This window comes from Plectrocnemia conspersa, unplaced genomic scaffold (genome assembly GCF_051122295.1).
Source record: "Plectrocnemia conspersa isolate PC_06_02 unplaced genomic scaffold, ASM5112229v1 ptg000008l, whole genome shotgun sequence".
NCBI lineage: Eukaryota > Metazoa > Arthropoda > Insecta > Trichoptera > Polycentropodidae > Plectrocnemia > Plectrocnemia conspersa.
Window position 1 is genome coordinate 21,750,203 of NW_028277172.1, and position 12,137 is coordinate 21,762,339.

General features: G+C 35.2%; 1 protein-coding gene across 4 annotated transcripts in view; it reads left to right on the forward strand.

The window, feature by feature from the left end:
• Positions 1-12,137, forward strand: part of hth (Meis homeobox homothorax) — a 533,594-nt gene that overhangs the window by 282,976 nt on the left and 238,481 nt on the right. For all 4 annotated transcript variants that reach the window (XM_088189405.1, XM_088189407.1, XM_088189406.1 and 1 more), the window contains one exon: positions 8,319-8,414. In XM_088189405.1, coding sequence (XP_088045531.1) covers positions 8,319-8,414 — 96 coding nt within the window. The remainder of the gene's footprint in view (positions 1-8,318; positions 8,415-12,137) is intronic.

Here is a 12,137-nt window from a genome sequence, read left to right on the forward strand (position 1 = left end):
GCATTAAAATTTATTAAAAATATAGCACATCTAAACCAAATTTTGCCCAATAGGAGTGCGCAAAAAACAATTATCCCTTCTCAGAAGTCAAAAATCCACGTCAAAAGCAATAAAATCGTGCCGTCGCCGTCGCAGTGGGAACGCTCGTTACCGAGCGTTCCCACTGCGACGGCGCCGACACGATTTTATTACTTTTGACGTGAATTTTTGCCTTCTGAGAAGTGATAATTGTTTTTGCGCTCTCCTATTGACCAAAATTCGGTTTGAAAATACTTTGATCAGCCCTCTTATGTTAGAAGTTTGAGACATTCTTCTGAACCATAAATTTAAAAAAATCCTTAAGTTTATTATATAATTAGGTAAACACAGATAAAATAATTGAAATATAAATGCAGTTCCAATAAGATTGAATTACTGCAGAAATTCATCATTTAAATCGGGAAAAATTGACTGTTTTAAATGTTTCAAAGATATAGGCAGCCTATTTTTTTATATTTTAGATGTAAATTGAATGTTTTTATTTATTTGATGCTACAAATAAAAAAATCTCAAGATAGCTTGAAAAAAAATTTGAGTAGTCATTTTTAACCGGTAAAAATGCGGAATAAAATCTTAATGATTTTTTTACATTGTAATTAACATAACATTATGATTAGGCAAGTATCCTTTGTTGTAGGGGGAATTACCATATATCATTTTATAGCATACAGTCCTTCAGGACATTGATAATATCGATATTTAACTGAGTCGCAGCTAGCTTATAGCGATTGTAATATTGTTTAATGAGTGTAATTAGAATATCCCAAACCTTCCGCTATAAACTGCATCTATAAGAATAGCCAAGTTTCAAAGAAGACCAGACTCTTCAAAACCTTCACAACCACAAAATGAATTTATAGCACGCAAAATAAAAAACAAATTGGTAGCTTCGGTGAACTTCGATGCCACCAATTCGAATCTGCTAATTTATAACAATATATAATATCGATCAAGTATGTTTAGTTTATCAGCGTGTTATTGTACTTATTATCTTTGTCCATCTCAGTACACAAATTTATTTTTGCCTTTTCTACTTTCTATTATCGCGTGCAGCTACGAAAGTAAGTGTATTCTTAAGCTAATTGTAATAAATTATACTGGTTTTCTAGCTATGTTTTTATAATTATGTAGCAGAATGTGTATTTAGATTTTTCCGACTTTTCTGCGCTTCGCAGGCTTAATCTTCGGGAGCGTATAATATCAGTCTCCCTTGTTTCGTTTACGTATAAACAAAGGGGTGTATGTGGTACGGCGACATGTACCGGGAACATCTTGCACTCAACTTAATACCCGAGAGAGAGCACGACTAATAAAAAAGAAAAGCTAAAAGGAAGAAGACTTACTTACCCTCTTGTTATGGCAAAAACTTTTCAATTTACCAAATTAAATTACTCGTAATTCCCTTAAACGTTCCGACGACGTCGCGTATGTTAACCCTGAGTGTGTATATATTTAAGAAAATATTTAAAAAAAATACGATTGCGAGAAAAAGCGTGATCACTATATTACCTCGCGCTGATGAGTCACGTCCAAAGTCGGCTCACACGAGTCGATTTTTTGACCTTTTCAGACTGTTTTTCTGTTTTTTTTCAAGTCGGACCCCTTCTCGGAATTGTCTCCCTATGAATATTTGATACATCTCCGCGCATAAGTCCGGTATTTATTAGCGAAGAGCCCAAATTCCGCGCGGTGTCAGACGGGCTGAATAAAAATCGCGTCCCGTTCGGAACAAACACCTGAATATATTTTTGTACCATTTGAAATTCCGATACTCTACCCGAAACCAATGCCAGATGCTCGGAAACTATTCGAATTCGCGAATGTGTGTGCATATGATTTTTTTTGCACTATTTTCGCAAACGAAAATAACTTCTTATGTAGCGACCGAGGTGTCGTCGTCGGCTTCATGAATTTCAAAACGAAAACGCTTATAAGGAAAAACGTTTTTCATTTGGGAGGTACAAATTTTCGATCGAGCCGAAGAACGTGCCGGATAACAGGCAGTGTTTTTATTTGCGTATGTTTACGATATGTCGGTTCAATAGTTCAATTTGGATCTCAATATAAAATAAACTGATGAATATATATACATTATACATATGCAACATCACGTCCTTTCGAGGTCTAAAGATACATCTTTTATACGAACATATAATTATGAAGTTTTAAAAAATTAGCTACTGAGTTGGTTGTTAAGAATGAGTTGTAATAAAAACGATTAAAGTCAAGAAAAATAGTTTACGGCTAATAAGCGCGCGGTCAGGATCGGCACTATACTTTCAGACCGCTTAAATGTTTGAACGAAACTTGACTTTGATGTCGCTACCCTCAGTAGCTGAATTAGTCAATACTACATATATTTGATTCGCCTTAAAATTTTCGTTACCGTGAAAATGTAATCAAATATTTTTCTATGATCTGAGAATATTTTCTCAGATAATTTTTAATAATCCGGCTTTTGAACAAAACATCTATTGCTTTAGATATTTTTCATGCTTTGTATTAGATTTAAGAGAACAGTGCTACACATTATCATTATAAATAAATTAATTTAGTTACGATACAGACAAACGATTTGAGAATTTCACATGACTCTTTAATGCAATGTATATCTCATTTTCATCCCCTTTGAAATAATATTAATGTACCACACATTCACCATGATAGATTTTTGCATTGATAAGCCCCAAAATCACCATTGTCCAATAATTTTTTGTTGTAAACGTCAAAGAGTGTCGTCACGTGAAAATCTCTCCGTTCATACCGTTTGTTTAATAAACAAAGGCCACATGGCGGTTGTTTTCCCTAGCGGGGCCACAAAAACGTCACACTAAAGTCAGGGTTATTTATATCGGTATGACATGATAATTTATATGGTCGTTCCTCCGCCCGGCGAGGGGAGGGGGCGCCTAGCGAGCGACAGGGACGGCGCGAGTAATTGTAATAATTTATTGTAGGAGGTTTATAAGAGGACCATGACCTAGTGCAAGCTCACTTCCACGGCTCTGTTATGCCCGCCGATATATCTTCTCTCACACTATTTGCTCTAGAGCCGCGTTACACATTCGGCGGGGTGAGGTTAAAAAACCACCTCACCTTGAACTTGCCAGTCAATGGACTCTTCCACAGTTCCCTGTCATCAATCGCCGCTGATTGACGGATACGTGGTCGGAACTTTTTTCCATATATTTTTATTTCGCCTCATGCCACCATACCACGTGTTCGTAAATATATACAGTATGGATAGAAATATTGGTATTTTATTTATAAATAATATTTTATAATGGTACGAGTTTCGCATGCAATTCATTTATCTAGGGGTGATCCTAAAATTATGCTCGGATGGCCGTGTTTTACCATCGAAAGCATTTACATGCGAGTTTCAGTCAGGCATCATGACACGAGATCATGACGTGAGAAGTGGCGAAGGTCACGATTTTGAGAACGGTTCAGTTACACACCGCGTAACCCGAACGCCGACAGGGGTATTGCGTTACCCCATGATACATGCCCCTTAAACTTTTTATTCTTGCACATTTTTTTCTGTCTCCTCTTCTTCAATATTGTCTCACGGCGCCAAGTTGAAATTTATTCAAATCGTCGATTTTATCTGAAGCGGTCGCGCGACCCTAAAAAGGGTCTTTTTTAACGTTTTGATTGACGAATGACGCGTTAACTCCGAGCTCGTGTCCAAATTATAATATCAGGGGATTCCTTTGAAGATAGCAAAGGCAACAATTGCAACTAAAATAAAACATTGTATAGCTATTTATTTTTTTAATATACAATACATACCCAATAAATTACTATTGGTATTTGTATGCACATAGATTGTATAGAAATGTATCAATAAAATTATCGATTTAATTTAGAAACAGCTATTGTATTTATAGGTTAAAATAAGTATGATTAATCAATAATTTTAATGAACTTTAACCCTACAATTACCAAAATATTTTATCAACTTTTGTTGCTACAAGAAATATTAAATAAACAATTAGATATATTTTAATGTGCTGTAGAGTTTTTTTAATTTGCTTTAAAGCATTTTTTCTAAAATATTTGCTACTAACACATAAAAAAATGGTTAAATTTAAATCAATACATCGAAGTTTAGAATACGTTATCTGACCAACGAGTACTTAAGTTTCAGAATAAATTTACATTCATATGAACACCTCAATTAAAAAACATGCTAACTGAAATAAACATAGCTTTTTATTTATTTTAAAATGTTTGTTTCTTTGTCAAAACATTAGATCATAATAGTATATATGTTACAGTTAAGCTATTAAATTTCGATAGTATACAATGACTATGAGTTTTAGGTAAAGCTTACAATGCTATATTTCGTGTATACTTTCACTAAATATGCTTTAACTAGTGAGTGTGTGAACTCTCCGGCGTGATCTAGTTACATCGTCAACTAGTTACAAACGTAGTTTCGAAATATTTTCAAATTTATCTGCAAGTTTTTTAGAGCAATGTACATTAAATATGAATAACATCTGTTAATAATAAAAAACTGTTTCGAGATATAGACATTTGAAAATTTTCCTGCAGGATTTTTTAGCAATGCACGTTAAATCTAAATAGCATATGTAATGTAAAAATAAAATACAAGACAAGAACACGTTAACTGAGATTATGTCATTTGGAAATATACTTGTATGTTTTTTTTGTAAGGACATTAAATCTAAATAGCATATATAAATTTAAGTCTCCAAGACAAGAATATGTTAACTGACATAAACGAGTACTAAAGATTCAAGATATAAATATATACGGATGATTAACCCCCCTTTTCAACTGACAAAAATTGACATGTATTTTTATAATTTATAGGAAAAATAGAAAAAAATATGATAGCAATTATAATTGAAATTTTAAAATAGATGTTTTATATATTTTTTAAAAAGATAATTTTAGTTAATTCTAAAACTGTAATATTCTGTTTTAATTAAGGGCATACATAACATAACCTCAAATATAATTTAATGAGATTAAATTCATCTAATTTCATAGATTATTTTCGATAAAAAAGTCGCTTTTTTAAAATTAAAACTGGTCTTCATAAGCAACGATTAATTTTACTCTATATTTATTTATGTATGTTTAAAAGTCTATATTCACCCATTGGCGTCCAAATTTTTTTTTGTTTCAAACTGCACAATCAATAATAGTAAATGAGTTTCAATAATGATAATTAGACCAGTTTTAAAGGTCTTCTTTATCTTTTCAAGTTGTCCATATTGAGTAGATTGCTGCCTCGATGTTGACGTGCCTCGTTTCATGTTCACCATAAAATCATTTTGCTTTGTGACGGTTTTGGGATTTCCTACAATAGTTTTTGCTGTTTCAGCAGACATGGATTTTGTGAGATATTTACGGTTATACTTATTTTCTTTTGTGCTTCTCATCACTTAAATATTTTTTATTGTTTCGGCCCAAACTCATAATTATCCGTCGATAATCGAAAGCGTTAAATTGTCGATCGTCTGCCAGAGCGAATGCATTTCGGCCGGGCTATAAATAAAAGTTACGGTCGGATTATGTAAATGTGACATTTATTTGTCAAAATAAATAATTGATACATCACACACGATGAAATGTCGCGTTCGTCAAGCGCTGGCGAACATTTTGAGCAGTGGCAGGAGCGGAGGCGGTGCTGCCATCTCTGATCGCTGTCACGACTCAGCGGCCATAAAACATAAAACCGTCCTTATTATCAATTATCATAAGGTTCAGAATCGCGCACACAGTCGTAAATTAAAAATACCATTCCGTCCCAGGTATTATAGCGGCTGTATCGCGTTACAGATTTATTAAACCTACGCGGCAATCGGAAAAAGTCTCACTTTCGAATCGGTATCAAATTTGCCTTTGCTCGCGTAGGTGAAGTCATAACATTTGTCCGACATATATCACTCGGTTGATATGCAGGATATGTGATGCTGGGTGAAGCGGCCGAAGAAATCTGGAAGAACTGGTTTTTTTAACCACGACTTTATGATTTACAGCTGTGTCAGGCGGACCAATCATGGTCCAGCCTTGCCTCCGAGATGGGACGGTACATGTGTATCTCTTCTTCGACTTTTTCATTTTTTTATATTCTATATATTTTTTTCAATATATATATATATATGTTTTTTTGTTGTTGTTCGGAATGCGTTTCTTTTTAACGTCCGGTCAGATTTTTATTATTGGGATAAAATAATCGCTCGTGTTTTTACTGCAGAGTTCTTGGCATTTTCTTCGATATTCAGACGACCCGCTGAGTTATATATACTATATACATATATTTTTTCATTCAAAACTTTAATTATGAAGCTTTCGAGAATTTATAGCCCGCCACCATTCGATTTTACCGTATTTTTTATTTATAAAATATCTTTTTTATAGCTCTTTTATGACGATATCGATGTTTAATATACTTTGTTAAACGGTTTTAATACTCGCATGAAGTCGATTGGTGAGCGAGCGAGCGACCTCCCCGCGAAAACCAATCAAATAAGGAAAAGGTTGTAAAAATGTTTTTACAGTGTGGTTAAAAAGTAACGATCGTCAGGAGTAAAGGGTGCCCCATAAAAGCATAATGCGTCCGGAACGTATCAACCATAAAAATATACACGTGTGTGTGTACGCGAAGTGCATGATGTCCCAGAGGTTTTTAGAATCGAGAAAACGAGATCAAATGATTTATGGGGTGGCTTAAAAACGCCGGGGCGTCCAATCCGCGGCCGCAATTATATTTTTTGTGGGCTAATAAAAGCCTTTCGGCGCAATGGTATCGCATGTCAAACGCTCAACTACCGTATCTTGGATCTGTTAATTATTAATAGTTGTCCGCGTGAGATGTATACGTATAAATTCTGACGTATTGATAAATGATCAGCGTCCAAGAGTGAATGGTTCTAAAACTTCGTACTAATTAAATTATGATTAATGCATCGGACTGTGGTGGAATCGGCGATGTAATGTATTGTACGTTTATATTATGTTTTTCGGTGGCATAATCGTTTTAATGGCAGCGATTAAACGAAATCGGTTCGAATTCCGTTTCGAATTGTAACAGCGTTAATTATGATCGTTTATACCTAAATTTTGTGATATATATAAAAAAGGGTGTTTTGTTGAAGACGCCTGAGGTTAAAGTTGTCGAATGAGGATGTTACGGCTGGAGATGCGGAATAACCATAATGGTCGAGATTATAAACAAATGGTTTTGTGATTTACTGTGGGAACGTGTCGGCGAAATATGCCATATTATACACAGGTATACGATTTTTTATTGCGAATAGGAATGCGCTCTGGACGAATGCTGTGAGAAAAGCGTTTTTCTCTCGTGTTTCGATTTTTCTCTTTTGGCGTCTTATGGTTTTGCGGTTCTTAGTAATAATATGGCTAGAAAGATCCGTGAGGAAGCCATTCGCGGAGAAAATAATGGGCAAAAAAGGTGATGGGAGCCGCGAGACGATGGGGGAGAAAGCAATATCATACACCATTAACAATTTTCTCATTTATTCCAAACCATAAGGCGTGTCGTGAGATATCCACACGTCGAAGCGAGACACCGCAGCTAGACGGCGCACGACCTACGTATTATATTAAAATTAAATAAAATATATATTATTTTAATATGTATTTTTCTGACATATTTACTCGGTAAGCCAATTTAGTGCAACGAGTTTTTTCTAGCGCCCCAAAACCAACCTTGCTTCCTCCCCCTCACGTGTGACACTGCACTTACGGGGGCGTACGACGAAAAAAATTGTAATCTATTCCCGGCGACGAATTTCCTTTCGTTTTTATTTTGATATCATATTTTCTTTTTTTCGATGAGGGGTTCACGGCAGCTTCTGGCAATATCAACCGTAATGAATATATGCGCCATTATTTTTATTACACCAGGGGGGTTAACGCAGGCGAATTTGTTCAGGATCAATGTCTGAATCAGTTTATAATGTAGCAAATAATGCATTTGCATGTGCGGCCGTAACAACGGTTAAACCTGTTATTTTCGGCGCTGCCATTTCTTCGATACGTTTGCTCGTCTATCTGAGAAGATCTCATGCCCAAAAGGTTTTGATTATAGGTTGGGCTAAAGTTCATTCGAAACGTTCAATTACTCTCGTGTTAAATCTGATTTCCACCCATAGCTATGATATTATTATGTAGTCGTTTTTTGTCGATACGTAATTGCACGTCTGCGCGCGATTAATTCGTTCCATTTATATTTTTTTTATTGTATTCTAAGCGTTTTTTTTATTTATTTATAGGAAAATGGTGTCCGAGAAGGGAATGGTCATCACCCCCCGACGTTGCGAGAAGGGTGTACTCCTCCGTATTCTTAGGTAGTCCCGGCGAATACCCTGGTAAGTAATCATCAACAATCAATTAATTTAATTCGAATAAATACCCTGAAAAAGTTTGGACGCCACTGACTTGGGCGCTCGAGTTGTGGCCTTTAGATTACTTTTGCCATTTCATTAGCTTTATTGCTTGTGTACAGAGTTCTACACCGCATTATAGCCACGCACAACACAACCAACGACGCTTTAACAAAGTAATCAAGTATCCATTCTTATTTTCTCTTTATAACTTTAGAATTTACTCTCGGTAAACGTATCTAATATCGCCACACAACGGTGCGCGGAAGTTTAAAATTAATCTCGCCGCTGTGCGATTGCAAACTTTTTCTATATAGATGAAAACCTAAATTGATACATATATATATATATGTATATATACGTTTCGGTCCTCGGCGCGGGACCATCGTCACGCCGTATGTTTATTTCCGCACTCTGTTTATTTTCATTTTTCAATTTGACGTCTATCGATCGGAAGGATGACGTTTATAAACGTCGCACAGAGCGTCCCGTTTGTTTCCTGGCTGTCTGCGTAGAAAGAGAGCTTTTGCGCCAGTGGCGGCCGATGCGAACGGCGCGCAATCGATGTGTTTCCCCGCCGTAGTGATGTGCCGTTAAAACGTCACGACTCGGCTCGTTATCGTTATAAAGTCATAATTTCAATATTCGGGCATAATTTATGGCGTTGTAACCGCTGTGTATTTACATTTTTTTGCTATGATTTATTCGATCATATTGATTGGTATTCCTGACCTATTCAGGGTGTACCATGAATGATTCACATTTAATAAAGTAAAAACTATCTATATTTTTTTTTAGTAAATGTCACACACAGTCTTCTTTGTTTTAGTAAGAAAAAAATATTTGTATTATTACATATTTAAGCCACGAAACAAAAAATAATTTGTTAAATGCAGATTTATATTATCTCGAAAGCAATAAAAATTTCTATCTGCTTTAAAACTCATTTTTACATTTTCATAAAATGATGCAAATGTTGAGAATGGAAAGGAGCACTTTTGTTTAAAATTTACCACCATTCATAAAATGACAAAAATTAAATGTTAAATTTTCAATGCCGCCAAGGCTATCACAAGCAACTTGTGCCTTTGTAATTTTAATAAAAATATCTGGCTTTATGGTCGTATATTATGCTAAGGTACTTTGGCACATAAAGGGTTAGGTATCAATTCTTATCAATTTGTTATTTAAAACATGCTAATGCTTAAATATATATTTATCTAATTGTACCCATAAACTAATCTCACACATCTTAACTCAAGATCTTAAAAATATGCTTAATTTGCCAACTTTGAAAAAATCAATAATTCAATTTTCTATAAAACGTATATTTTAATATTTTTTTTTAAAAAATACTAAAATCTTATTTATTTTCGCCAATTTACATCGAATATTGATTTAAATATTTTTTTTAATAAAAAAATATTGATTTTCTGAATGTAAAAAATTGAACACTTCTGCCTAATATATAAATTTGTATTTATTGAATTTTTTTGCGCATATCGCAAGAGTTAAAAAAATATAATATTTTTTAGTTGTTGTTGTTGACACTTAAAATTTCAGTGGCGTGTAAAGTGTTAAAATGTATTTTGTCTCATATGTCATTAATAAATAGATTTAAAATAGGAATAAATTTTTGACTTACTGCTAAGTAAGAGTAAAATCACTAACCTGCGATACAATTAGTGGTACAGTTTAAAACAAATGGGTATCAGAACGCTATTCCCCTTTATTGTTAGGTTGTTGTTAGTAATGCAGTGTGAAGTCAGTGACTAATAAATTAAGCTCAAACAAATTTTAACATATTAACAATTGTACCGGAACGACTTTCCGTCGCGTTCGAGCCTGAGCACGAGACAGAATTAAAATAGAGTGCAAGAAAATACATAAATTTTGTATACAAAAAAAAAAGATTTAGACCACACGCTAAAGATAAAAAGCTAGATCGACAAGGCTAGGACAACATTCACATGAGTGGGGAAAGCTTTTTATTGGCACGACTTCCGTTTTTTTATTATTAAAAATGAGGATAAGTTGTTAAATGGCTGTTCAAAAGCATGCTCTGTATCTAGTGAAAAATCTGGAAGTGAAGCTATAAAAAATAAAAATGATTGACTGACAAATCTATCAAGAATATCTAGTCAGAATGAAGCACTAAAATAATAATGTTTTACAATTTTTTGAGTACAGAACGTAAGAAGATAACTGAGAGAAGTGCAGAATGGATTGGAGTTGTATAAAATTATAAATGGATTAGTACTTCAGAAGCATGCTCTGTATCTAGTGAAAAATCTGGAAGTAAAGCTATAAAAAATAAAAATGATTGACTGAAAAATCTATTTAGAGTATCTAGTCAGAATGAGGCACTAAAATAATAATGTTTTATGATTGTTTGAGGACACAACGAAAGAAGATAACTGAATATTGTATAATGAGAAAAGTGCAGGACGGATTGGGGTTATTTACAATTATATTTAAACGTTTAACAGTGGCTTATATATGTGTATTATTATCCGCTTTTCACTGCGTATATTTTATTTTGTTATTTTATAATAATTTCTAATGGTTTATTGTGAATTACAAAAATAGTAACTGGTGTGCACATCCCTAGTCGGTCGGGCGGGTCGCGCGTCCGCTGGTGGGGGTCTCCATGGCGACCGTCACGTGCCCGCCTCGTTGCCATGGCGACTGTGCGCAGGCCAACGGCGCACCACGCCCCGCCCTACTCTCCCCCTCCGCTCGCTATGTTCTCTTGCGTCTGACGCCGGCGCCGGGCAGACGTGTCGCCGAAAATGCTCTCCACCCAAAACAATGTTACCCAAATAAAACGACACTCAAAATGATCCATTACGAGCCGTTTACGTTTCACGACATTCGCTTTACGCCTCTCCACAATAACAACAACAACAGCACAACACACGTGCTCGTGTTTACGTCTATAAACCGAACAATTAAACTCGGGTTTTTTGCGTTCATTAAAACTTTACGGCACCGGCTTATTTATCGCGTTCATTATGTTAATTAACGTTCGGTCCCGCGCCTCCCGGCTGCGTTTTACAATTGCGCGCGTGTAAAATCGATTGACCTTTCGGCTATAACGAGCGTTCTTCTTGTACATATATATATACATACCCAGGTATACGTAGATACTATACGCAGCATTGTGAAAGAAAGCCAGACGATGCGGTGATGGATGATCCGATCGGACCTCCAATGACCCGCGGCTCTCGCTCGCTAATCTTGGGCGCATTGTAATCTCATTCTCCCTGTCGTTATTATTATTATTATTATATAAGTTTTTTCGTTTCTCCTCTTTCTGTGTGTTGTTATCGAAAACATACTATTTCAGAGGGGTCGCGCGCGCCCCTGGACAAGCGGGTCGCAATCTGGGAATGACAGGTCGGAAAATGAAACGCGCCGTGATTGCAATACTTTTGCAATACCTACTGCGAAGGCAACGGATCCCTCTGCGGTGTTTAAGCTTTTCTTATTAGACGTTAAACAGCTTAAAAATAACATTATTTTTAAAACTGTATTTTTTACGTTCGTTAGGAGCAAGGTCTTGACTACATGGGGGATACTCTAAGACTTGAATTTTGTTTGCTTCAATACGAAGATTTTAGTCTACCTAACTGGAACATAAAAAAACAATACAACATACAACCCCAGAAAAATCTCAGAATGGATCACTGCCCGATAATGTAGCAC